This window comes from Vanellus vanellus, assembly GCF_965231255.1.
Source record: "Vanellus vanellus genome assembly, chromosome: 7".
Taxonomy (NCBI): Eukaryota; Metazoa; Chordata; class Aves; order Charadriiformes; family Charadriidae; genus Vanellus; species Vanellus vanellus.
In genome coordinates, this window is record NC_138912.1 from 11,925,563 (window position 1) to 11,952,821 (window position 27,259).

Consider the following 27,259-nt stretch of genomic DNA (forward strand, 5'->3'; position numbering starts at 1 on the left):
AAAAGAGAGTTGGTAGACAGAAAAGAAAGAAGCAACACAGAGCGACGGGTTAAGAACAGTCCTGCATTGTGAGGACAAGGGCTTGGTTATTCAGGAGTTTTCTTTCCCCCTCTTGTTTCTCAGGGGGAGGAGCAGTGTTTCAAGGGAGAATAATACAATCGTCTGACTATGTTGAGAGATTTATGACCTGACTTTACCATGTGTTAAAATATTGATTCTCTTTCTGACATACGCTTTGGATATTGACATTATTTTTTCTGTACAGAAGACTGACTTCTGCATACAAAAGCTGGGACTTCATCGTAGGATTCAGTGATGATGGGTAAATACAAAGCGACGCAAGTGAAGCACAAGTCTCAGATTTTTTCCACTCAATTAAATAAAGATAGCAGGAGAGACAGTGAGCAGTACGTGGTGGTGAGAAGCTGGAATAATTAAACAATAATATGACAGACGGTGCATTTACGGGCAATTACAGCATGCCTCTGCTGGCACTTTAAGGCACAAGGCCAAAGACTTAAGCGATTCAAACCACACAAGTAGAGCAGTAACCTCCTAGAAATGCCAGTTTAGATCATTTGGCTTGGGAGCCCAGAACGGGGCTTACATGTAGCAATAAGAGGCAGTCAGGTCTCTGCATTTACCAGATGTTACTGCTACAGACAGAGCAGAAAGAACAGCCCGTCAAAAAGCTGTTTCTGTATCCCTTGGATAATCCATTTCCAGGCACTTTTACGGATGTAGCAGCGAAAGACAAATCTTCACACTGAATAAGGACGTCTTTTTCTTGCCTTGTGTGTAAAGCTTAAGGATACTTGATCAAACGACAGATTTAAAATAAGTATATTCAGAAAGCTCAACTAAAAGAAATCACTCATCTGTCAACTCCCTTCCAAAACCAAGGACTGGGTTAAACATCGAGCTATCAAGCTTCAGGCTCTGAAGGCATTTGTGATTCCCTCAGGGTGTCACAGGAGGCTTTCAGTTCCCCGCCTGACCCCACCCAGTAAACCCAAACCACCATCCTCCTCTGGTCTCTGAAAAAGATGGGCTCTGTATCCCATGGTATCACTCAGCAGCTTAAGGGGACAATTGGATAGAATCTGCACATGTATTTTTGAAAGCATTGGTATGCATTATTCAACGCACATCACAGTCATGCTGGTACGCTACATTTCTGACCTCATCAGCACATATAGAGGTGAAACAAGCTCTAGAGTTTTAGAAAAGAAGAAGAAAAGAGAGAGAGATCTGCCTGGAAAGCAAACACAGATCAAGTGTTGTTAAAGCTTCTTAAACTGTCAACAAAGTATTTACTTAGAACAGAAAATCACCTTTTAGATGGGTAATTCTCATGAAAGTGGCCTTATTTTTAAACACCCCATGTCTGGAACTACATGATTATACAGGACTCTGAACCAGGTTTTTGTTTTTAAAGTAAGGACTTGATTCCAGGCTTTCTTGTCGTATGGAAAAAATGGAAAACATGAACTTGAAAGGCTCAAAAAGCAGGATGAAAATAAAAAGCATTTAAAATGTATAAAAACAAAAAACAAGCCTCATAAACAAATGGGACTGGCAACACTGCTTCACCTAAATGCTTTTTTCTTCTATTTAGTAGGACATGTTTCTCAAGACTTAAAATAAATGTTGTTTTGTATCTGCAGGGCTTTCAGCAAGTGGCTGCCATGTTACGAAACTCTCCAGCTTCCAGCAATGCACATCTTTGCTGTCTGCTGCACTCAGAGTATCTGGGAAGAGGAGGAGGAAAACAAGCTTATCATTTATAAAATTATTGCTGGTTTTGTGGTTGTGAGGCCTTCTGCAGTGTACAAGAATAACTTGTTTGTGACATCAGGAAAATAAGGATATGCAACCTAGAGCGCACTGTCCTCTCCATGGATAACACTCTCACGCTTTGTCAAATAACGTTGGGTTTTATCTGAAGGTCAAGTCCCACAGCTTTAGGAAGCCGCATGCCATGGGGACACAACTTGAGACCTGGGCATCATTATGCTGAGTGCAAGGACGGTCTTGTTCTGACTTCTCCAGCCACATGGGATGGCACCAAGACAGTGCATTGACTCAGCACAGTCCTACTGCAAGTACATGGTGCTTTTCCCAGACTGAAGGTTTTTGGCAAAGTATTTCAGCTTTCTAGCTATTTCTGGCAACTGGAAAGGCCCGTGAGAGAAATGAGTGGATGTTCAAGCACATCCCGACCCGCAGGCAGAAAATGGTAAAAAATGGGGTATAACTAACACTTTATTTAGCAGAAGAAAAGATTGGGTCCCTCATCTGTAATTGGAGAAGTCACATCTTCTCTTGTTGTGCCTCTTCCGACAAAACAGGAGGAATTAGGTCCTCTCTGCCACGCTTTCCTCTCCTCTCAACTATGCCTAACACCACTCTGGTGAATAAATGCCAGCCTTACTCAAAGCTAAACCCATTCCTGTTTTTAAGGAACTTGGGGAAGTACGATATTAAGCTGCAGACAATGCCCATGGCTCTCTCCTCTCTCTCATTCAGTCCTTCCAGTCCTCAAGGTGGTAACAGTGCTTTTTCCCAAAGGAAAGAGGTGTCCTAAAAGCAGACTTACTAGAGACTGTCAAAAACAATCTCAGCTTTCTAGATAGGCTGCCAAGCTGGCATTTGACTAGCTAAGAAAATGGATTTAGCACACGATGCCAGATTCCGCTTCTCAGTTGCTAAAATACTCAAGTAACAAACTGAGTTGACCATTGTTTTTTATCACCAAGCAAACAAACCCCGTTGGCAGGAAAACTGCATTTGGAAAGTGATTCCTTACATGACTGAGATGTGCTCTGGTTGCTGTAAATGCCAATACTCACATAACGCTGGACTCCAGGTGGTCATTGACACTGTGAAGGGCACTGTCGCCTGCAATTTGATTTCAATGTCTTGCTTTCAGTTCATCTTCTGTTGCTCTGCAGGCCATATTCGTTACCACAAAATTAACTGTTGGTTTCACAGTGCAAGATTTTCAGTCATAACTGGCTGTCTTTTACGTTCATTTTTAGCCATAGCTAAGATGCTGGATCAGTTTTTAAAAACAAACAACTACCAAATTACTGATCTACAAACCGCACGTACTGTTTAAAATGCCTTGGTCTACAAACATTCACAGTCTTCATAAATCAGTCCCTAGTCCTTTCCCTTCCAATCAGTATGAAATACTAATTGGCACACAGATGAGCACACCAGACAAAAGAGCTTTTCCCATCGAAATCAGTGGGAACGCTTCTGTGGACTTCAAAGGGTACAGAAGGATGTCCCAAAGCAAGCACGTCCATTTTATAGCCTCAAGAACGCCAATCTTCTGACCTGAGAGTGGAGTATGTGAATCACAACAGAAATGGGCCAAACTTCTGTTCTGCCCCAGACCAAAGCAGGAGTGTTATCTTTGGCCGGCTCCACAAAAGGCAGGAAGCAGGAGACCTGCTCTCAACCCTCCACAGGTTCTCTGCTGGCCTCCAACCCAACAAGGGGGTGAGACTTCGAGTGAGGTGGAAGTGGGCTACCTGAGGGACTGTCGGTTTCCTACTCTAGGTTGCCTTAGAGGAAAAAGGAAATCGTTCTGGAACAATGCAGACAGAGGCTTTAAATAACTATTAGAGAGGTGCTGCTTACTGGAAGTTAAAAGTTTTATCACAGGTCTCCCAGCAAACCCAGGACCCCATCACCGACAGCCGATGGCGCAGAGCTAGCAGAGGGAAGGATGCAGCCAGCTGCATGGAAGCAGAATGGAAGAAAACGATTAGCAAAAATCATTTTCTCCCACCTTTTACTCATCCACGGCCAGTCCCTGTGCGGGCGTACCAAGCAACCGCTCCGTCTCAGAACAATTAAAGGCTCCGCCGCCGCTCGCGGAGCGGGACTGCGAGCTGTACCCGCCAATGCCCGAGCACAGGCCGAGGCAGACGACGTGTGCAGGGCACGCAGGCAAGCTCCTTAGCAAAATCTAAAATTACACCACCTGGCGGAACGGGACGCGGCACAGACACCGACACTGACAGGGGAGCCCTCTCCCCGCCGACCCCGACTCCCACCGGGGCTTCGGGGCTGGGAGGGGGGGGAGGGGGGAAGGAAGCTGCCGAGGATCCTCCAAACCGCCAACCTGTGGGTGGTGATAGGGCGGGGGGGAGGGCAGATCTCAGGTGCACCGGCTGATCAGGTTTGGCGACATTTAAGACCTCAGCGTTTAGGAAGAAAGACACCGGCTTTTACTGCTGTTTACGCTTTAGACAGCGGCGCGATTCGCATCGCCCATCCCCAGGCGCTGCCCGAAAATGAAAATCGGAACGCGTACGCCCGGGCCAGGCCAGGTTGGACGCTGCCTGCTGTGAGGGTTAGTTAAAAAACTAAACAATGCCAAAAAAAAAAAAAAAAGCCCCAAAGCCCGGCCGTCGCGGCGGGGAGGAGCTCAGGCCCGGAGTACAGGGCAGACGGTGGCCCGCAGCGGGGCCGGGCAGGCCCGCGCAGGTTTAACGGCGCCGCCCCACCGAAGGGCCCCGGCGCGGCGGGAGGCCAGGAGCAGCCGCGGGGGCCCGGGACCGGCCCGACTCTGCGCGCTCCCACCGGAGCCAGCCACGCCGCGGCGGCTCCACCGAGCCCCGGGGTAGCCGGGCTGAGCGGCGGCTGGCGGGGAGCAGGTACCGCCTTCCTACAGCCCCACCCCCCGGCCTACAATTACCAGCATGCATCGCGGTACTGGAGGAGGCCTTAACGCCGGGCGCCGCGCATTGCAGGCTGGGAGCTGTAGTTTTCGTGGGGGCAGGCGCTCCTTATCCTTCCGCACTGCGCCTGCGCACCCCCTTAGGGAGCCGCCATGCCGGAGGGGAAGGCTGCGTTCCGGGAGGTGCTGCCTAAACAAGGTACCGTCGGCGGGCGCGTCCCCGCAGCCGGCCCGACCCGACCCGGCCCGGCCCCGGCGCCCACCCACGGCCCTTCTTCTCTCCCCTCGCAGGGCAGCTGTCGGTGGAGGACGCCGCCGCCATGGTGCTGTGCAAGCCCAAGGTGCTGCCCCTCAAGTCGGTGTCGCTGGAGAAGCTGGAGAAGCTGCAGCGGGCGGCGCTGGAGGCGGCGCGGCCGCCCGAGGGGACACCGCCGTCCCGGCCCTAGCCCGGAGGTACCGGTCTATCACGGATGAAGGGCTGGCCGGGAGGCGGGAGGCTCCATTTCTGGCGGTTTTTCCGTCAAAGTTCCACTTGTCGCTTTCGGTCCTGGCACGAAACTGATAAAGGTCAGGGAGCAGGAGGGGTCTGCTGTAAGGGCTGCCCTAGATCAGTCTTCTTCTGGAGAAAGGGCCTGGCAAAGGTGCCCTGCACAGACACGTTCAGGGTATCTCAGTGCCAGCCAGGATGCTCCTACACACGGCACTTGTTTTCAAAAACATATTTGGTAAATACTTACCGTGGTTTTAATTACTCAGTGTTCTTCTACTGATTGTAATGGAATCATCCTAGAATGGTTTAGGTTGTAAGGGACCTTAAACCCCCTGGCACGGGCAGGGACACCTCCCACCAGACCAGGTTGCTCTAAGCCCCGTCCAGCCTGGCCTTGAACACCTCCAGGGATAGGGCAGCCACAACTTCCCTGGGCAATCTGTTCCAGTGCCTCAACACTCTCATAATGAAAAGTTTCCCATCACCCCTCATCCTATCGCCACACTCCCTGATCAAGAGCCCCTCCCCATCTTTTCTGTAGGCCCCCTTTAGGTACTGGAAGGGGGTCTGAGGTCTCCCTGGAGCCTTCTGTTCTCCAGGCTGAACAACCCCAACTCCTTCAGCCTGTCCTCATAGGAGAGGTGCTCCAGCCTTCGGATCATCTTTGTGGCCTCCTCTGGACTTGCTCCAACAGTAATACAAAAGGGTGGTGTTGCATGCAATGTAGCTGTGGATCTACTTCAGAAATTTGAACACAGTTAAATCTGTTCCAGTTTAAAAAAAAAAAAAAAAAGGCAGAAAGGAGAGCTTCACAAAAAATATTTTTTAATACATTTTACCAGAACTTTTCACTTTTCCAGTTACATAAAAAAAAAAAAGACAAGTTTGGTACATGGGGGCTAAAACCAACCAGTGTTCTCCCCTGGAACAGATGAATTAATCTTATGGCCCAAATCCATTTTCTTGGGCTCTTTAAAACAAAGAAATAGCTATTTTTTCTCCCAAAGCACAGTATTTCTTCAGCAGCAATGGAAATGAGATCACAGCAGCTTAACTTGACCCTTCTATAAAGCTTTGTGTAAACCAGTGATTTTATGATGACAACACTGTCCTTGAAAGAAAGAGTGGCAGTCAGACATCCATGCAAACGTGGAATGATTAGGTCATAAACACATGGCACTTTAAAAGGTAGCTTATTTGAAGGCACCCCCAGAGCAGAGTGGCCAGTTGTTCTACTATATGCCCAAAGAAAGAAGTTTTCTTTCTGAAATTTATAAAACTATTTAAAAAAAACAATTTGTACCCAAAACATGTGCTTTTAAAAAAATATGAACTGTGCTAGGCAACTCTTAAAATTTTGGTATATTATATATGTGTATACATATATACATACACACACAAAAAAGCATGTGTGTTTGTATATATATATAGATATCTACTTTCCCTTTCAACTTTTAAGGCTTCAGGAGTTTGTTCTCGCATTCAGTAGCTTTCTAGCTTCAGACGACCTCCATCTCCTTCACTCACAAAACGCTTTCTGCCCCTGTAAGAAAGTGGAAAGTATCTTTTCAGTAAGTTCAAAGTAGCATCGCTTGTGTTTTCTTACCTATCACTGCAAAGAATCTTGTCTTGGGAGTCAAATAAAAGGTGTGCAAGTTCAGCAAGATTAGCTGACATTCTTGATCACTGATCAACTGCTTAAAATCCAGCTGAATCTGGCATCTAGGTTTATTTGCAAGAAGCTTTTCAAAAATTGTGTTGTCAAGTGCTTCCTACTTTGCTCACCTTTTAGTGTTCACATTTACAAAAGATCCTAGTTTGAAAGCCTAGGAATGGTGTTTTTCTACCCGAAACTGAAGTACATAAGCCAAAAAAGCTTCTCAATGTATTAATAACTGAAGTATAATCAAGCTTTTGTTGCAGCAATGACTTTCAACCCTCCTACATCCCAAACCTGCAAAACATTTGATACCAAGACAGACACAAATTTGATGTTACGTCTGAAGTCCACAGATAGAGGCTGGTTTTGATAAAGACACTGACATTTCAAAACCTGAATTCCTCACCAGCTGTCAAGAGGGTTTAAGAAGCCTAACAGAACACCCAAACTGGAAAAGATCTGTCTAACAAATAGTATTCCCTATATGTAAATTGTGAATAACAGTTTCAACATAAAATTTACACATATTCCCCACAGGAAATGGAACTTATGATTGTATTTTGACCAGTAAGGAGAGGACAGAATACTGATTAGCTACAGTTCAAACAGCATTATTTATGCCAAGTAAACAATAACAAAACAAAAAGCACTATACAAAACACAGGACAGATATGAAGGGATCAGGTGTGTAGAGCTTATTGCACATAAACGTCCTACTCCCTTTTGCCATAAAGATTAGGATTGGTTGTCTTTGTCTCAGAACTCTAGTCATGCCATTTGGTATGTTCAAGCCATTGCTTAAAAGCAAATGTTTTTTTTTTTTTTTTTTTTTTTTTTTTTTTTTGTGTCCACTGTAGCTGACAGTTTTCCACTGTCACCTGCATGGATCATTGTGACACCTGAATCTACCATCTCGGCACTGCACTGATCTCTACCAAGCAAACCATCAAAACAGGAGAGGCAGGTCTTCACCCTCTGGGGAGCACACAGGCGTGCTGCCTGGGACTCACTGGAGGCTTACTTCCCTCAAGTATTTATCCCAGCCTCCACATAACAGGTTTCACATCACTGCAGCTCCTTAATAAACTTTTTTACTAGTCCAACCCTGTGTTTCTCCATCCTCCATAGTTTCCAGTTCCAATCTGTAATACTTTGTTCATGAGATCCTGCTTTCTGTTACCCACAATAGAGACAAAAAGCAGTGCCTTCACCTATCTACAATAAAACAAGTACCTTGAAGGACAGAGGTCTCTCAGTGGTTTGGAGATTATTCCAGCCTGAAAGCATTCCTCTACAAACCGCTCAAGCACAGAATAGGAGTGTGGCACATCCAGGTTAATGTCTGGGATTTCACGGTAAACTCGTTCATAGCCCTGCAATGTAAGAATTCAAATAATGATCTAGTTATTCTATGATTTTATTACAGCTTTTTTAAATACCCCTTTGCACTCAGAGGATTTATTTTTTCAATATAGTTTCAAGTACACTATGGACAGTTTCAACAAACCTAAAGCAGAGCAGCTGCAAATCAGTGGAAAAATAAGGTATAATACCAGCCAATACCATGGTATTAACACAACTACCTATCTACATAAAAACACCAGTTGAATTTTTAACTTCTTTAGAACCCAGAAATCCAGACAGTACAGAATGTGTACGTTAGCCTGGCTGCTCTTACACGGGTAGTAACACAAGGAAGGAAAATTTAATTATTCTTCCATGTAAATGAAGAAAATGTGGCCACAAATCTCCACCACAACAGTTTATGCAGTAAGGGAAACGCTGGTGACAACCAGAGATCACTTCATCGCTTCCCACCAGCAGTATGGCTGGGTAAATTTTGACACAAGTCATTGTGTAGTACCTAGTTTGCCCTGGGATAGAACAGCTGTCCTATATTCATACATAGAAGCAAAGCCATGGATGACTCCAACTGTGTAAAATATTAGCTTCTATATACTGTTCTAATTGACATTTGTAATTAAGTGGGTCCTTACAGTACTTCTTGAATTACGAAGAACTATTGTATAAAAAGAAAAATTATATTTAAGAAAAATGAAGCTATATTGCAGAATTTTAAATGATTAGTTTTAACCATTTAATTGTATAAAAGCAGCTGGGAATCTTTGAATGAACATTCAAATATTCTGTACCTCACAGTTTTACAGAGAACTACTGCTCAGAATTCATTTGTACTTCCAGTACATGACAAGTATTGTACATACATCAGTGACAGATTATTTGTATGTGACACAGAATGAACATGGAGAATTTAATAAAGAGCAATAGACTACAAACAGTACTTAAAAGAAAGTAAACACTATACAAATTTTGAAAGACCTTACACAAAATTGTCTAAATGCCACACTTACTCTTTTCATTTGGTCCATAGTAATGACAGAAGACTTCCAGAGGAATTTCAACAAATCCAGTATCATTTTAAAGGTCTTTTCTCCAGTTGACTCCAAAACCATCACAACAGCCTAAAACAAATCACGCAAGGGGTTCGAGTACATGTTGTGTAACCATACGAGGTGCAAAAAGGAGTGCATTATTATGCATTTTCTGGGGACACAAGTCCGTTTAGTACATGCACTCACAATTTCAGTATATTAATTGAAAAGAAAAACTGATGAAAATTATTTGGATAAATATAAAAGGTATGAAAAACCAGGAAGAACTAGACATGAAAAGCATTGCCTTTCTGGCTCTGGTTTGAGAGATACATGACTCTATCCATATGGTTGCTGCAGTACAGATGGCAATTAATTTTTTGAAATTAATTTTGTATCTTTTTTTCTATCTGTGATTTTAGAATAACTTAAGAATTTAAAAATCTACAAATCTTCACAACCCCCATCAACTAAGAGGATTCTAGTTTTCTATCATGCCAAATTTTCTAAATGGAGTCAATTTACTGAAGAAAAAGTTTTGTGGCTTGTGGGAGTTCAGCTTTATTGGTAAACAACCATTTCCCAGTTTGGCAGATAAAAGAATACAAATGGGAACAGTCTCCCAGATATAGCAAAGATGATCTTTCTCTCATATAGTCTGGTTCTGAAATACCGCAGAGCTTTTACAAATGTGCTAGATGGAACAATTCCACCCTGAAAAGGAAGATTTATAACTTAACAAAAAGAGTTAACACCCATCAGAATACCCAGATATCTGAAACTAAAAGGAAATAAACACCAAAACAAAGCATGGCTTTTTGCTGCTATTCCTCAGCAGAAAATAAACTGAGCTCTTCTTTTTCAGGAATCAATAATAATCTGAATTCAGCTATTTACCCAACAAACAAAAATTAATTCTGGATCTTCCCAGAGTTAGCAGCAGCTTACTTGCACAAGCGAGCACACAAACCATTAACTTTACATGAAACAATCTAGTTATTCAAATAACACCAGAACTCGCAATCAGAGCTTCAGATTCCAGTTATATTATTTGCATGCCCACATCAAAACAAAACCAAACCTGTTGGTATTACTGACAATTATTAAAGGGACTCTGATGTTTCCTTACTTCATACACAAGTTCATGGTGAAAATGGGGTACTTCCAGTTCCTGAAGGCAACGTTCAGCTTCCAGTACATCTCCGGAAAGCAAATATTCTTTCAGCAGCATATCAATCTGTTGAATTTTAAAACAAACAAAAAGCCCAGCACTGATCAGATATAAAATTTAAAAGCTGTCCACTGTTTTGATAATCTGCGATCAACCCAGCAGCAAGTTAGTTACTGAAATTTTCTGCTAGTGTTTTTATAAATTAAATTCAGGTATCATCAGCAACCTGAAACACAGTGTAAGCCGAATACCGATCCATAGTGTTAATACAGACACACAAGCACCAAAAACATTGCTTTATAAGACGTGCATCACCATAAAAGGTTAATATGGGTAAGATTAAGTTTATCTTCTCCCCTGAATTCCTCCTCCTCCTATCACCTCTTACGCTCACAACCTAGAAATTGTAGCATAACTTCTTTAAACCTGCCTACTTCGTAGCATGGATCTTTATAAATGTTCCTGTTTCTTCCTCTCTTTTTTTTCAGTTAGTACTGTGCTTTTAATCAGTGATGCCAAAAAATAATAGTTTATCTAGTTTAACCAGTTTCATCTTGGCTCTAATTACTTCACCACTTCACATTGTAAGCTCTTAAAAAGCTAAGACCGTGAAAGTTTTGCTTAAAGCAAAACTAAATGTATACTTGCAATACAGAATATTGTACTAGCATGTTCCCACCACTGACAAATACTACAAAATCAACAAAATTATCTACATTAATTTAGAAACTACTTTGTATAAATAAGTTGTATTAAAAAAAAAAAACCAAACCCAACAAAACCAATACTCAATACATCATTTTGCTAGAGGATATATGTATCTCTTCGCTCCATACCAAACAAGATAAGCTTAGACAAACAGTAAACTCTAGAGAGGAGAGTTTTGTAGAAGTCAGTTACCTCTTTAACAAGGTGTTTCACAGACTGCTGGCCACCTCCTGACCCCCACACATTGTCTATACGCTTTCCACCCTTTGTCATACTCAGCAACACAGTAGCTCGGTCCAGTGCAGCTCTAGAAAGCAAAGTCAGTGTTTTAAAAAGTTATTACAGAACGTCATTAAAAGACATCTGCGATTTACCCCACTGCTATGCCTCTTTGGGCAAAGCAACCAGATCCCTGGGAAGAGGTCAGGGTTAGCAACTCCATGGGGATATCTGGATCAAGAAGTGGATAATACTTTTGGTTATACCATGTTTAGGACAGGTAACAGTCTGTAATGGTAGCAGATCTGAATCATCAATGCAGAACCTGAAACATCCTCACAAGAAAGAACTTAATATTTTCTTACGCAGAGATGGGCTTCCTTTTTATGCAAGAAGGAAAGTTATTCCAATCCTCATACTCAGGGCTAGCCAATAAAAATAACTCTATTCACCAAGACTTAACAAGCAGAAAAGACTGGCCAAGAATTAGCAAAGGCAGCAAAGCATCCCAGATGCACAGTATGCAGGCTACAATCCTTCAAATCACAGGAGACATCTGTATAACTGACAGGCAATTTGCACAATTTGAACCCTCAAGTTAGACAGCTAAGCATTTGCCTGCCTTCTAAAAGTACCCAACTATAATTATTACAAATGGAACTTTTAGAAGCTACAAGAGTTCAGCACCTTCATATCAAGCCCGAAACATACACTTAAGAGGGGAAAAATAACAAAACATGACTAGTTATTAAAATGTTCCTCGTTGTCAGAGATTGCTCCTTCAAATTTCTCACCCTGACATGGAAAACAGTTATACTTCTTGATGAATAAAGCACTACAGAGAAATCTGGGAAAGCACTGTACAAGCTTCAAACCTTTATAAGGCAAAACAGTTAATCCCTTGTGCATTTCACAACATATTTACAGCAGCTGTTCTGATGCTATATTTACTCATTAATCACATTAAAGCTTTTTCTAAAGACAAAACCTTCTATAATCACTTCTTGTTTCAGCTCATTTTTTTCCCCCGCCCTCAAACATAAGCTGGACAACAAACATGACAAACTGAACTCAAATGTATCACCACATTTTTCAGGCACTTTCAGTGTTTCTCCTCTAACGTGAGTCATTCTGGATTTTATTGTTGTTGTTGTTGCAGACTTTGTGGGTTTCTTTTTTATCATTAAAAAACATAAGAAGTTAGAAAGAACCACATGATTTATCCTGACGTCCTAAATTCCTGATCATCATCTTTGGCATTTGGAATAGAAAACTGTAGCTGTGTAAAAAGCAAAAAAGTTACCGAGCTTGGATGCAATCCACAGTGCCTTTGTAGCCATCTATGTAGGTACTGCTTAGAATCCCATCTCCAACAGCTCTAGCAATAAACTGGCCCACCAACTGAAAAAAAAAACAAAAGCATTTTTAATTAAATGTGGAATTTCAAAGTAGTTCTAAGTAGACAGTTACAACATGCTTAGTCTTCAGATTTTATTTAAATGAGCCATCTTAAAGTAAAAACACAGCCTGGGAAGTTGGGAGGGGATTACAGACAGTAAGACAATCCATAGACATTTTTCAAAATACAGAGTCTATTTCAGTTTACTTGATCGATTCTAGGAACAATTTAAAAGAAAAGGCTTTTGACTACTAGCATAAAACTTTACAAATGTACCTGTGGTGCCTTGGGAGAATCCAACACCAATTCAGGTAGTTCTTTAAGCAGTCTATCAAATGATTTTTCCACATCAGTTTTGCTTACTACTGTCCCGCAAAGGTCAGAGATAAGCTTAGATGTCATTTCCCTGTGACTAGCCTTCCCCTCTAATGCCAAGGAAACAGCCAGCACTGGCACACTGTATTTCATTTCACCAAGGTTTAAGTCCTTCAGCATCTCCTAAAGAAGATTTGAAAAACAAACAGATTAAGATTTCATAATTCTTATTATGTAAATATATATTATACAAACATATTACAAATATATAAATATTTATATGCTTATATTTAATATATTTACATATATTCTTCTGCTCATGTAATGAATCTAACTGCTTAGGTATTCTTATTGCACATTTCTTGCCAACATCTCTATACTCTCATTTATAGCTAGCAGTTGGATTCCCTTGTATGCTACAGGTTTGCCCCCTAAAATAAATACATAAACAGGCATGTAACATACCGAAACTTCATTAGTATCTCCATGTTCAAAATATTCCTGTATGATTGGTGTTAAAGTTTTTTCAAATGCTCTTTCATCCAGAGGTAAAACTACTGTTTCATAGACGCAGTTCTCCTGTTTCAAAATACAACAAAAGCATATACCCTTTTGTAAACAGTACTGTCTCTTACATCTTATGCAGCGCTAATAGCATCAAAATATATCTTCTAAATCCTTACTGCTTTGGTAGTCAGTATTCTGCCAGAAAACATCAGATTATGTCTGTATCATTAAAGTGTGGACAATGCTGGCTAAATGTCATGCTTCTATTTTGAATTTACTGTTAGCTGAATTCAACTGAAAGGCTGAATTTACTGTTAAATAATGGTAAACACTCCAAACTCTGTTCCTAGGATTCTGCTGATACCACATGAACATAGAGATCAAGTATCTATGTACTACGTACTGAAAGGAGAGCGACAGAAACCCTTGTCCCAGCCCAGCAGAGTTAGCTGTGCCACAGCACGAGATTTAAGTTTCAGCATCTTTCGCTGCAAGTGGCACTCCAGTCCCTGACAGCAAGCCTGCCTGTTTTTCCTCTTTCTTAGTGACTGCTTGACCAGACAGGTGATAGCACGTACAGATCAGAGAAAAGGCATTTTCAGAATACTTGTGAGTGAAGACATTCCCTAAGTGGAAAAAAGGGTAACATAGCAACGGCCTCCTGTATACCCAGCACAACCAGATCTCCCCACCTACTCCTCACAGACTACGGAAGTAACATTCAGAGCAATACTACAGAACACAGAAATCTGTGAAAAGAAAAACAAAGAAGTCTTCCAACTAATGCTTATTGGAAAGAAGCTTTCTGTGATCTAGAAGTATAGCAGAAGTCCAAAAGCCTATCCTTCCATCACATCAGTCTCTGTTTCAACCTTACAGATGCAAAGCATACAGAAATTCCATGAAATATTTATTCTTCATTAAACTTGCTTTTATGGAGTCATCAGTTTCATCTTTAATAGCTATCTCTGCTCAGGTAAAGTGTTGAATTGCAGGGAAAAAATTGATACTGGAAGAAGGTTTTGATATTCCCACGTACCATCCTCTCAGCATCTATGGCTGCAACAAACAACCTCTGCTCAAAGGACACCACCATCGCTCTGCTTATGTTACACAGAATTTACTTATGGTCTCACAATTGTATTGATCTCAGAGGCTTTAGTAATCTGTGTTTGTAATCAGTGTTTGCTTTCCCCAGTGATTTAGTGTTATAAAGCACCCTTTGCCCAATGGTCTTTACTTCCACTTCCCCCACCCTCCCCAATAATATGTCTGTAAGGTACAATCTTCCACAACATATCCTAAATAAATACATGCAAACAAAATATCTAGGCTCTGAACTTTGCACTAGTTAGAAGTGTTTATACCCAAGTAGATAAAGACATTGGGAGGGTTGAGAGTACAGGGAAGAGAAAAATCCGTAAGGGATACTGTCCCAGACAAAGCTCCCGACTTGAGAAATTCCATGTTGTGTTTTTAACGTGGTGCCTGTTTGCAATATAGAGCAGCATTGCCACATTCACCTCCATGAGAACCAGCAGGGAAAGAACACACCTGGGAAATGGGTGCTGCCTAGTCAGGCACAGACAGAGAGCTTGTGGGGTAAGATTTGCAACACTTCTAAAGGGTGTATCTAAAGGGTGGGTTGAAGGAGGATGGAGCCAGGCTCTTTTCAATGGTTCCAAGTGGCAGGACGAGGGGTAATGGGCACAAATTAGAACACAGGAAGTTCCGTTCAAATACATGGAAAAACTTCTTTACTGTGAGGGTGACAGAACACTGGCACAGGCTGCCCAGGGAGGTTGCGGAGTCCCCTTCTCTGGAGATTTTCAAGACCCGTCTGGATGCAGTCCTGAGTAATGTGCTCTAGGCAATCCTGCTTTAGCAGGGGAGTTGGACTAGATGATCTCTAGAGGTCCCTTCCAACTCTGAAAATTCTGTGATTCTACACCAGTTGTCTTTAACTAGCCAATAATCCATTCTTGAACATAAAAATGAGCGTTTAGTACAGCCAGGCTGACATTCACATAACCTACAAGGTCAAACTTTCATTAATGTAAGCATCACAGCAACTGAAATCAATGAAGGGAATAAAAACCAACACTGCAAAAATTATTTGCCTACCTGGTCATCATCATAATTAGGATCCTTAATATCTACTTCTTCCACATCGTACACTTGACCTGGTGTTCCCCAAACTCCTTTACCACCTGCTCCACCTGGCAAAAATATGGGACAGTAAGCAAAACCCAACAGTTTACAAAGAATACTTCTGAGTTCAACCCAGCATTTTTTTCACTTGAGTGACGTATCACTGCTTGTGCCTACCTCCTGACTCTAACAATATATGCTGAAAAGGGTGTGTTTGTATGATGTGTTCCCACTTTAGCAACCAGTCTTTTCATCACTTTCCAGTAAGATACTAGAAGCAGTATGAAACTGCACAAGAATCACTGAAGGTTGAAACTACTTTCGAATGTAACCATGCTTTAAGTTTGCATTAATAACAGTCCTGTGAACCAGCTACAGTTCAAATTTGTGTATTAAATTTGCTAAGAAAAGGTACTTACCTTAGAGACAGAAGTTAATTGATGATACACATATAAAATTTTCTGATAAGAATGGCACCTACTATTAGCTCCTATTGTCGCCTACTATCTAACATAAAGAATCAAATGCTTGCACAGATTATGGCTTATGAAAATGATTCCCAGTTGCAAAAAAAAAAATACTGTGTTTCAGACAGAATCTTTATCATGCTACTGGCTTCACTACACTATGCCACACCAACCTTTCTTTGGTAGACCCCTTCCCTTTCCAGATCGGGATCGCCTGTCCAGGAGTTTCCCTTTTGGGCTCGTTGGTACAACAACTCCAATCTTCAGTGTCTCTCCATTTTCACTAACAGAGTCTCCTCTCCCAGAATCTCTAGAAGAATTTTTCCTCAACCGCCTCTTTGCTTTAGCATTTATTTTGGCTTCAGTAATGGAAGTTGCAGGAATCCAATTTCCATTGATTTCAGTTTTTCGTTCCTCAGACCCACCATTTTCTTCATCACCGGAAAATGGAGCATCACTTAGATTCTCAAGTTCTTAAAAAGAGACAGAGCAACAAAAATATGTTACAGTTTTAAACAGTTTTATGTGAAAATACCAAAACAAATTACATTTAAAAAGTACTACAACATTAAACAGAACTCTCATTTCCAACAGTGTTACGGCAAATGATGTTTGCTTTAGAGTATGCCTACCCATCACAGTAATAAGGAGTTCCTTATTCCCCTGCACAAACTATCCACAATTTAAACAGAGCATATGTCAAGAGCTGGAAAGTAAATGAATAAACCATTTATAAACAGGTAAACCACAGAAAACCCCACCCTTGTTAAACAAAAAACAAAACCCAAACCCAAAACTATCGGAACTCCTCAGCGCGTAAGATCTAAGTGCCTAGTTCTCACTCCACCCACTCATCTCTTGATTTAGAAACAAACAAAACTGCCGATACAGTAAATTCCGTAAGAACTCACTAATGTTAACAGACTAGTCACCAAAGTGAAAGTAATTTCCTAAATCATCAACCAACATTCCCTCATTCAAGGAATTTCAAACAGCTCAACAGCTGGAAAAGTAATGATATATTATTACAAGAATACAAAAACAAAATCACTTTTTTGTTTTAAAGTTATGGGAGAAAAACAAAAGCCATTTAATTCAAAGGCTGGGGAGTCTGGTAACAAAAACTGATACAATAAAGAAAGTCTTTTGAAACAGTGTGATCTCTCTTCTTCTCTATGGATTGCCCCTCACTGTGGCTTCTGTCAAGACTGTTTCTAAAATGGCCATGGTTTATTCCCCAGCACATAATATATAACGGGTAACTAGCTTTGTTTCATACCCATCAAAAAATGCTCCCACAGCTTAAGGATCTGTAAATGTCTGAGCACTGAGAAGTGCAATAATTTCACTCTTTTGGGAAGTTAAATGCACATTTAAAATTTGAATCTCAAGTCTTTAATTTCACAAAGTCAGGATGTCCCCTACCTGAGCTGTATGGTTCAGCAGAATGTCTTACTGTAAATGTTAAGAGCAAAAGCCTTTGTAATTTCTTCTTCCCCTTCTGAACCCATCAAGATAAAATACCATCTGGGGACCTATTTTACATTCCAGTTAGTACCCTGGGAGACCCTGCAAATTGGAAAACACACACGCAAAGGGAAGAGCCTCAGCTCTCTGTTACACAGCCCTTCTTTTCTAGGGGATTCAGTAGAGTCTTAAAGATACAACCTATTGCCTAAACCCTAGGAAGCGCAATGATGACGCACACAAAAGCAGCTGCTTTTCCAGCTGTGTCAAGCCTGCTTTATGGAAAAGTTCACTGCCATAAACCCAAAATATGAAGAGTACTTTAAATTTGTATTTGAACTTAACTAAATGTATTACTTTGCCATTCCAATACATTCTAATTAGCAACGCTCATTTGGCAGTACTTCTCAGAACTATAATCTTTCAATTCAAAACAGGTTCACAAAAAAATGTTTTGAAAGCAAAATGCATGAATAAAACACTTCCAACCTCAAAGTATTTACCCGTATCAAAGAGGTTACTACACTACAAAATGAAGAAAGTTTGATGCAACTACATCCTTCGTGATCAGAGAAATAACATTTAGATACTAGTGTTCACAGATATGAATGCTATAGCTCAACAATAATGCCGCCATTCCAGTCTAAGCTTCATCTTTCCACTCTTTACTCCCACCAAAGCATTCCTTTTATGCTTGCAGCAAGCTGAAAAAGAAAAGCATGCATCACATCCTACAAAAGATTCCCACAACAAGCTTTCTCAGTTTGTCTAATATTTTAATGAAACAATGACAGATTTGCATAAAGCTAGCAGAGGGGGGAAAAAGGCAAAACCAAACAGAAAAGGTTTCCTTCCTCTCATTCCCCAGGGAGACCCCATCAGCACAACCAGCTCAACTCAGACAACCGAATTTGAATTCTTCTTCATGCCCACTCTCCCATGAGTTTCTCCAGTTTAGACCTGAAATCTGGCTGTCCAGAAACTACAGTCTTCAATGGCCACATACCTCTTCCTCAGCTTCCAAAGAAAATAACCAACAATTAAGACAAGACAGTCCTGAATCTGATGACTAAGAATAAAAGGTGAGGCTACAGTCCAACCTCCTTACACAATCCTGCTCTCAGGTTCAAGACTAGAGGAAAACCTCCACAGGAAGCATCCATCCCATAAGACTTAGTATTTCTCACTGCATTACTAAACTATTTTTTTATATAACGCTATAATTTCCAGCTGCAAAGTCTCTCTCCATAATACTATGGCCAACTGGCCCTCCACTATTAGTTACCTAGCTAGGCTGAAAAAAAAAAAGGTTAAACAAATATACTAGTTTTCAGTATTTTTCTAAAATAAAAGTTTTATTAAAAGTACATATAAAATTATGCAAATCTTCCTTTCAGCCTCTCATTTTTACATCATATAACATATACATATAAAAGCAGTAACAGTGTTCTATAAACATTAAGACTTTGCTTACTATATATTAAGAAGTTATCCAAATTGATCTTATTACCCTGCTATTAAGCCTAGCAAGCACACTTAAAATCTGTGCTTTTATGATGCTAACTTAATTAACAAAACATTCAGAAAATACTTACCTACACACAAATTTCTTTTGACCAATTTAGGTCAATTTAGATACCTAGCAGTTTCCCACCTATTATCCAAATATAATACTAAAATGCTGAGAAGCAATGTATCTTCTACATCAAACTAATCTCAGTTTAAAAAATGAGGTCATATGGAGCATGTTGCCACTTCAACTGCATTACACACCATCTTAACATATCCGCGATTTTTTTCTGAAAAATGTTTTAAACCTACAAAAACTCTTTCGTATAAAAAGGTCAGTGTAGATTATCACAACCTTTGGTAGACAAAGAAAACAACATGAAACTGTTAACTTGACTGAGTATCATAAAACATGCTGGTGATACGGACAAAACCGTCAATTTCAAGGCAGTCTCTAAGGCATACCCAGTAAAGTTTTCTCATGCCAGCCCACTTCTAAGGGGAGTCCACTTCCCACTTCCAAGCCTTTGATCATTTGTTTCCTCCAATTTTAAGCTAAACAGCTACATATAAGCAGAATTTGTACCTCTCAAATGCACCTACACATTACTTTTGAGCTTATTCTTTTCTTCACACCAGCACTACTAGAAGTCAGATGATAAGGAGTCCAGAGTCACTACTATCTATTAAGCTGAAGAAATGTTAACTTTATCATTTTAACAAATTTCAAAATAAATGTAATCAAGCCCGATACTATGATATATACGTCAAAGAACTTTTTTGTAAATTTCTGATGAAGATTTTTTTTAAAATCAGTACTGTTAAGAAATTAACAGGTAATACAATTTTTCTACAAAGAACACTTTAGGTGAGCTGAGCAATTTTAAATAAAAAAATACTGAATATATTACTTACCTGTTGGGGTAACATCCTTCTCCGTTTCCATAGCTGATTAACAGAACTGACTGTGAAATGTAAAGTCTTAACGTTTTCCTTTCAAGGCCTAAACAGAATTGGAGAAGGTTAAGGGAAGAAAACCACTAGACCAAATCTTAAAGAAGTAAAAAGCTGCAAAAGCTTCACTCACAAAATACAATGCAAAAATAGGGTCTTTTTAAGTTATAATTAACTATCAGTAAACACTGAAAAGTTCCTGGGAAGGTAAAGAGTGCAAAAAGGAGACACCACCACCCTCAAACACATCTATCTAAGCCTTGATGTCTTGGCAGCTGTCAGTTGTGTTGCTTATAAAGGAGGCACCAGGAAAAAAGCCGTTACTTTAAGGGTAAAAGCCCTCTGTATGCAGCTTTTTTTAGTTGATAAAAACCACCTCTATCAACTTAGACTGTCCTATTCTGCAAAGCAGTTATCTATATGAGCATACAGTATCAATGTTATAATTGTATCCACAAGAGAAATGTTCTTCAGGTGAACTATACTGATAAAATGGTACCAATTTATCAAGTTCAGACCAGCCCTTAGTAGACAAGCTGTTTTTTGTTCTTTCCCTGAAGAACATTGTGTTTGTTTTCCTGTATATGTACATACAGCTGTCAAGCTTTCACATCTGTGCTTCTGCGCCCTTCAAACACTCCTTGCAACAACCATTCAATCTGCAAGGGATAAAGTTGAACACTTCTCTTTTTCTGTTACTTTCTCCCTCTTCCTAGCAGCTGCTATTCTACAAACCACCCTATGTCACTGTGAAAGAGACGGCATCATCCATCTTTCCTTTATGTACACAAAAATTCTGCAGCTCCAGAATTCCCTGTACACTTTTTCACCTGCAAGATTTTCACAAATCCCTTTGTAGTCCTGTGAATATTACTGGTATTTGCATCTGCCCCACAAGAATTCAGTGGCTTTTTTTCCCCCATCTCATCCTTTGCTGCCCTGAAAACAGCTTACCGTTGAGTAGCAGATTGTGACACCAAGTGACAGCACTCCCTTCCCCTTTTTTTCCTCTTTCCTTGTTTTCTCCCTCTTATGCCCACTAGGCTACCACAGACCTATTAACCACAAATGATTCATCACAGACCGTTGGCAATAAAGGAACTCTGGTTTAGGGCACAGTATCAAGCTGTCATGATCTTGCACTTCCTAATGTCAACCCAAACAGTTAACAGTTTTGTGTAGTAAGAAGTCCTCCCTGCCCCACACCATTTTATTTCAACAAATGTTTTTTTCTGAGTTACCTCAATCAATCATTCAGAAGTTCCCAAGTGTTCCCAGTCACTGTTGGTTGAGAACTTTCTTGTATGGATCCTGTTCTAATCTGAGCAAACTACCTTGTAAGAACAGTTTTATTCTTCCTAGTGGAAAGTTCCATCAGTTGTCCACCTCTTTTAAAAAAGAAGACAAAGGACAAAACCTGTATTAAGTAACAATCAAGACTTCCATAATTTGCAATCAAGTCCTAAATTTCAAGTGCAGAAATACTTTTTCCATGTAGGATTGCTAGTTGAAATTTTCCACCTATTGCACCGTAATAAATAACACAACTTTCATATGCTGTCTTGTTGAGATTCAGTACCCTGCTTTGTTTGTAATGAGGACAACAGAATAACTGAGCTTTATGATTCATGTTGTCATATTGATCAGGAGATGTATTCTCCATTTAGCAATACACCCTCAATAACTCAAGCCGACAGCTCTGCTGGAACTTCAGGATGCTGGTATTTATCACTGTATCAAAAAAATCACTTTATAGTTTGTGCATTTATATTTATACCACACAGTATTACCAATCAACTAAGAACACAATTTAAAAACCTGCATTAAAAACATCAGAATAAATAACCCCAAAATTTATGTTAGAAGAGAACACTGGAACAAAATGGACAAAAGCAAATTCAGGCATCTGCAAAACAAGAATGCTGCAAGAGATCTTTAGATTAATGAGCGATACTAACAGTACTTCTAAAGCAGTTCAGCAGATAAGGGTTATTTCCTCAGTCACTGAAAACAATCAATAAAATATGCTCAGCTCTCTCTACTTGCCACCACTGCACGTACTCCATCTAAATAGGCAAATCTATCCCACCAGGTAAATAGCAGCAAATCAATGTTTAGGAACAAGAGACGCTGCAGAAGCAAGCTTCCAAAACTTGTCAAGATCTTACGTCTATCCAAAACATCCCTGAGGAACTTCCACACAGCTTACACGATTTTTCTCTCCTCCCTAACTTTAAGCAAACACTCTCCTCCCCCCCCTCCCCCCCCCCCCCCCCCCAATCCCCAAGGGTTTGGAGCCCTGCAAACTCCAGCTGCTGCGCTGCAGCCACACTCAATAATAACCAGGTACGATTTAGCTGCCCCTATAAAACCCGTGCCGCCGGAAAAAATCAATGGCGGAGACCTCCGGCCCTCACGAAACGGCGTGACCGAGGGCCCAGGCCCGGCGGAGCACGGCTGCCGCGGGGCCCCGCCGCCACAGGCCCGCACGGCGGCACACGCCCGGCAGCCGTTGAGCCCGACCGCGGCCGAACAGCACCCGCACCTCACGGGATGCGCCCTCAGCAACGCTGCCACCGCCGGACGCGACCAGTCGGGGGACCCGGCGCAGCGAAGCCCGCCTGCCACCGCCGAGGCACCGGACGCGATGGAGCAGCGGGGCGGGCAGCGCCAGCTCCTCACGGTGCTAACCGCCCCTCAGCGACCGCCCCGCCGCCCGGCCGCCGCGCACCCAGCAGGGCCAGCCTCGCCCGCAGGGAGGAGGCGGGGCCGCCCGCTCCGGGCCGTCTCCCCTCAGAGGCCGCCCCGAGACCGTTACCGGCGGGGTTCGCGGGCCCGCCCGCTGCCGCCACCGTCTGCCGCCGCTGGGCCCCGCCCCCTCAGCCGCGCGCGCGCCCGCCTGCTTGTTTTTGTTTTCTTCCCCACCCCAGCGACACGGCCGCCCGCGGCGCCTCGGATTGGCTAGCTCCCGCCCGCCGCCGCAGCCAATCGGCAGGCGGGGATGCCGGTGGGTGGGGACGGGCGGGCGTGCTCAGCCCTCAGGAAAAGGCAAGGGGGAGAAGGAGGGGGAGAAACCATCTCGGGGGCGTCGGCGGGGAGGGAGCGGGAAGGAGCCATTCGCGGCGGGGGAGGGGGCGGCCGGCCCTCGGCGGCGCGGCCCGTGAGGAGGGGGGTGGGTGTCAGGGTGTGGGTCAGCTCTGAACCGACACACCGCGGGACGGGGGCGAGGGGTTGCACCCAGAGACCCCGTGAGGGGACCAGCGGGGCTATTACCCCTTTGTGTCGGGGATTTCAGGCCTTTTTGGCCCCCTCTTCCCGCCAGGCCCCTCTACCTTCCCTCCGGCCCTGGCGGTGGAGGACAGGGGTTGGGGCGGGGGGACACCGCCGCTGCCCGGCAGCAGGCCGCGCCGTCCCCGCTGCTCGGCCGACCCCACAGCTACGAGGCGCTGCAGCCGCCTTCTCCGTGCCGAAACGCTGAGCACCGTGAGCGGGCAGGACTGGCAGCACGGCCGTCCGCTACCTTCCAAACTTTCTACCTTATTTTAGTTTACAATTACCCTGTTTATTCTATACGCACTGCCTGAGGCCAGGCACCTAATTAGAGGCGATAGTCTCCTTCTTTGTCATGCATTTTGCCTCCATTCACAATGCCTCCTAAAAACTCAACAAACCCTTTCATTTTCTCTTTGTAACTTGTCACTCCGGAGAGCCCAAACAACAGCAGTCCAATGCTATGAGGGAAGACAATACAGATCTCTTCTGCTTTAGTCCTTTTGCATTGCAGGATTTTCAGCTGTCAGCAAGAGAATCCTCCTCAGTTAATAGATTATGACTTGACTTTTCTAGTGTTTTTACATATTTTTTTCGGTATAATTCTACTCCAGTTCAGTGTACTTTTGACTGAAGAGCCTCTGAACTCATTTACTGGCCCAGCTCTGCATGAATCATCAAAACTATATTGAAGACTTAAACCGACAGTGATCTGTTAAAAGACTGTGCAGCGTGATTGCTATGTTTTTAATGGTAAATACTTTCCCTGTCAGACAAATGACAGAAAGAAAATCTCTCTTGTTCACGAAAACAGTAAGTTGCAGACCTTTTCAAGTCAGGGCAGTTCAACATGCTCACACAAGACTTTTTTCACATGCAACCTAGAGGCAGCGTCAAAAGATGTTGTTTCCCCATCAATCAAAAAATAATTTCTAGTTTGCTCTTTGCACCTCCGCTGATTAGCACGTACCAGGCAAACCACTACAGTGTCATCACCGAGATCTGGAAAATAAATCCTAGCTATTAACACAGATCATGGAATTCTGCTTCCTCTGCAAGCCAGAAGAGGAGCTTTACAGAGATTTTCCAGTGAGGAGGAAAGAGATGGCAGAGAAAATAGACTGAAATAGTAAACAGAACCTGCACAAGAGACTATGCCACAAAATGCCACATCAGTGCATCATGCCAATTACACATTTTTAAAGCAATGTGGAAAATTGCTAGAGGATTTTCTGGTGAAATTTAGGACTGGATCACTTTTAAGAGGCCCAAGAGCTGGGTCAGTAATGAAAAGAAGATTAAAACTCCTGAACCGTCCAGCACACCTCCAAACAAGAAAATGATGTGTTTTTTCTTTCTTCTGCTGAATGTCTCTATTAGCAGCTGTGTTATCAATCACCGAAAAAAATCTCACCTAGATTTGACTGCACATACTTTCTGATTTCTAAAACACTGTGACCTGAGAAAGGGCTGATATGCATGAAAGATTATTTGTATTTTTCCATTGTATCAACAGGTCTGCTAAAAGATATTGCCTCTTTTTGCCTTTCTAACCTCAAAACCACCTGCAATATTTAAAAGACAGCTGATCACATGCTAATCTCTGAGTTGTAGAGACCTGCTTGCTCCCTCCCGGCCTCCCTCCCTCAGCCGTATTAATAGCAAACACACCACCAACATCCCCATCAAAACAAAAGAGCAGAATTTCCGCCCCCCCCCCCCAAAAAAAAAAAACAAAACAAAACAAAAAACCCAAACCCAAACTCTTTCAACTGTTTCTGGCCAGTTTGCAGCTCCACGCAACCTGCTCAAGGCCCGCTCCCCGACACCTGCATCCCGGGGTTACCTGTGCCCAGAGCCTCCTCCACCTCCACACCGACCAACGCCAAGCGGGGACCCACCGGCAGCTACCGGGTCCCTTCCACCCCTAACGCCGCCAATCACCTGGAGCAAAATGCTTGCACGGAAGGCGAGCAGGTCACTTTCCAGCCGCCTGCCTTCCTTAGCGCCTGCTGGGTTGTTTTCAAACTCTTCCCCTCCCTTTCTCACATGCTGGCCAAGCCCTCCCGCAACACCCAGGGGAGGAATCCATTGGCTGAAGTTCCCCAAAACGCGTGGAGCAGCCCTTCCCCCCCGTCCGATGTCTGATGCACAATAGGCACGGCGGGTCTCCAGGCTGCCCTGGCCAGCTTGCTTGCTCTCGGCCTTTGCTTTTCATCAAGGTTTATCTGAGCTGTAGCTGGGGTTACTCACGGAGGTCACCCGACCTCCCAGTGCCAGAGAGAGCAGGGAAAAGCAGGGAGAAGCGGCATTGGGTTAGAAACATCGCAGAGCATTTTCGCTGCGTTCCCCACTGCAGGTTTTTCAAAGTTTTACTTTCTGTTTTAGATATTTTCGATAGGCAGCATCTGTGCTCCTGACACCTCGGCAGTGTTGTTTGATTACAATCGAGTCTGTTACTGTGTCACTTGGAATATAAATTTCCACACATAATGTAGAGAGTAAAACTGCATCATATCTGTTGAATCAATCTGCTCTGTTCAGTTGCCTGTCTCTTGGCCTTCTGCTTTCTTTTCTTTCAGCCTACTTTTATTTTTGCATCTTCTGCAAAGGTGCCTTCATAGAATGGACTGCAAGCACAGCAATCCCCATCCTCATCAGGCAGCGTCAGCTCCAGGTTGAAAGGATACTAAAACACGCCTTTGCTTTTTTTTTTTTTCTCATGCTTGGTAATTAGCGTTGCTTTTGAACATCTTCCTGCAGCTCTATCCGTGACCTGGGAACGGGGCTGCGCTTCAGACGTATGTGTGCAGCTCCTGCCGAGGCTGGTCACCCTTGGGAGGTGGAAGGGGATCAGCTCACGCTTGGAAACTGAAGTGTCACCCACTGCGATGGCTTTGGATAAACACTTTCCCGAACCACAGCTTGCCTGCCTCTATCATGGCTTTCCACGACCGACCGGCCCTTCACATTGCACAAAAAGCCTTCCCTCTTCACATTTCTGAGTACGCCCTCCTGGCAGAAGCGTTAGAATTGGGTTTGCTTTGTAAAACTGTTCCAGGCATGTCTCCTCTGTGATGCAGTTGTCATCTGTTCATTCTTGCCTTAACAAAAGGCAATCACGCATCTGAAAAGACGCTTTACTTGTGAAATGTGCAGAAAAATGGGAGTACTTGATTTAAGAGTTCCAGACAGTGAGTTCATTTAAAAGCTAACAACCAGAAACACGAAATACCGCCTTTGCCTCAGAATAATTGTCCTTTTTTTACTGGTTTACTGTGGGAGAAAATCTTAGGGAGCCATTTATTAAAACAAGGTGTGTTATTGCCTTGTAATTATTATTTGACAAGCTGAGGTCCTGTGATTAATAAATCATGTGCCTGCTTTTTGTGTGTGTATAATCACATGCTCTATATTTATATTGACAGAGGGTTACGGAATATTTACCTTTGTGCATAGGACTGGCAGGAACTTCTGTGCTACCACGTCTCCTATCACAGGCACCATGTGATATAGTCCTTTTCATAAACTTATCAAGTTCCGTCCTCAAAGAGATTTAATATTTTGCATGCATGACTGCCAGGGGGAGGTTATTCCAGAACCACATTGTCAAATGGTTAGTAACGATCTTCTAACCAAAATGTCTGATGCCTCTTTCTGATCATTTAGTGTGTACCAGCACTGGCCCTTGGCACCATCAGCTCTTCCTTCTCCCTTCCTGGGAGTCTTTACGCAGAGAAATCCTCCTGCTCTCAGCATTTGCTTTGCAAAATGAAGTGAGATAGCCTCTCCTCGAGCACACCCCAGCCTGGGCTGAACCTTTCCTGCTGCCTTCCAGGACTGCATTTCTCGCTTTGTGTTATTCAGTGATGGAAGTATGAGC

The 27,259-nt window shown here is 42.7% G+C and overlaps 2 protein-coding genes across 7 annotated transcripts; one reads left to right on the forward strand and one right to left on the reverse strand.

Moving 5' to 3' along the window:
- The first annotated feature begins 4,843 nt into the window (after positions 1-4,843).
- Positions 4,844-26,320, forward strand: BBIP1 (BBSome interacting protein 1). Of its 3 annotated transcripts, none has more exons than XM_082486511.1 (3): positions 4,844-4,895; positions 4,988-5,149; positions 26,140-26,320. In XM_082486511.1, the coding sequence occupies exons 1-2, from the start codon at positions 4,850-4,852 to the stop codon at positions 5,140-5,142; spliced, it is 201 nt and encodes a 66-aa protein (XP_082342637.1). In that variant the 5' UTR covers positions 4,844-4,849; the 3' UTR covers positions 5,143-5,149; positions 26,140-26,320. The 3 variants fall into 3 exon arrangements, with proteins under 3 accessions (XP_082342637.1, XP_082342636.1, XP_082342635.1); XM_082486510.1 differs by lacking the exon at positions 26,140-26,320 and adding an exon at positions 13,909-14,843; XM_082486509.1 differs by lacking the exon at positions 26,140-26,320 and adding an exon at positions 7,704-8,038.
- PDCD4 (programmed cell death 4) lies at positions 5,995-25,283 on the reverse strand. 4 transcript variants are annotated; one of them, XM_082486506.1, is made up of 13 exons: positions 22,652-22,822; positions 21,348-21,494; positions 20,068-20,155; positions 16,350-16,649; positions 15,683-15,777; positions 13,517-13,630; positions 13,013-13,234; positions 12,641-12,738; positions 11,311-11,425; positions 10,369-10,476; positions 9,219-9,329; positions 8,080-8,219; positions 5,995-6,729 (listed from the first exon to the last, which is right to left on the reverse strand). In XM_082486506.1, exons 3-13 carry the CDS (start codon positions 20,096-20,098, stop codon positions 6,669-6,671), a joined length of 1,395 nt encoding a protein of 464 aa, XP_082342632.1. In that variant the 5' UTR covers positions 20,099-20,155; positions 21,348-21,494; positions 22,652-22,822; the 3' UTR covers positions 5,995-6,668. The 4 variants fall into 4 exon arrangements, 3 of the variants coding, with proteins under 3 accessions (XP_082342632.1, XP_082342633.1, XP_082342634.1); XM_082486507.1 differs by lacking the exons at positions 21,348-21,494; positions 22,652-22,822 and adding an exon at positions 25,223-25,283; XM_082486508.1 differs by lacking the exon at positions 21,348-21,494 and having other exon boundaries at positions 22,652-22,688.
- Positions 26,321-27,259: the final 939 nt, after the last annotated feature.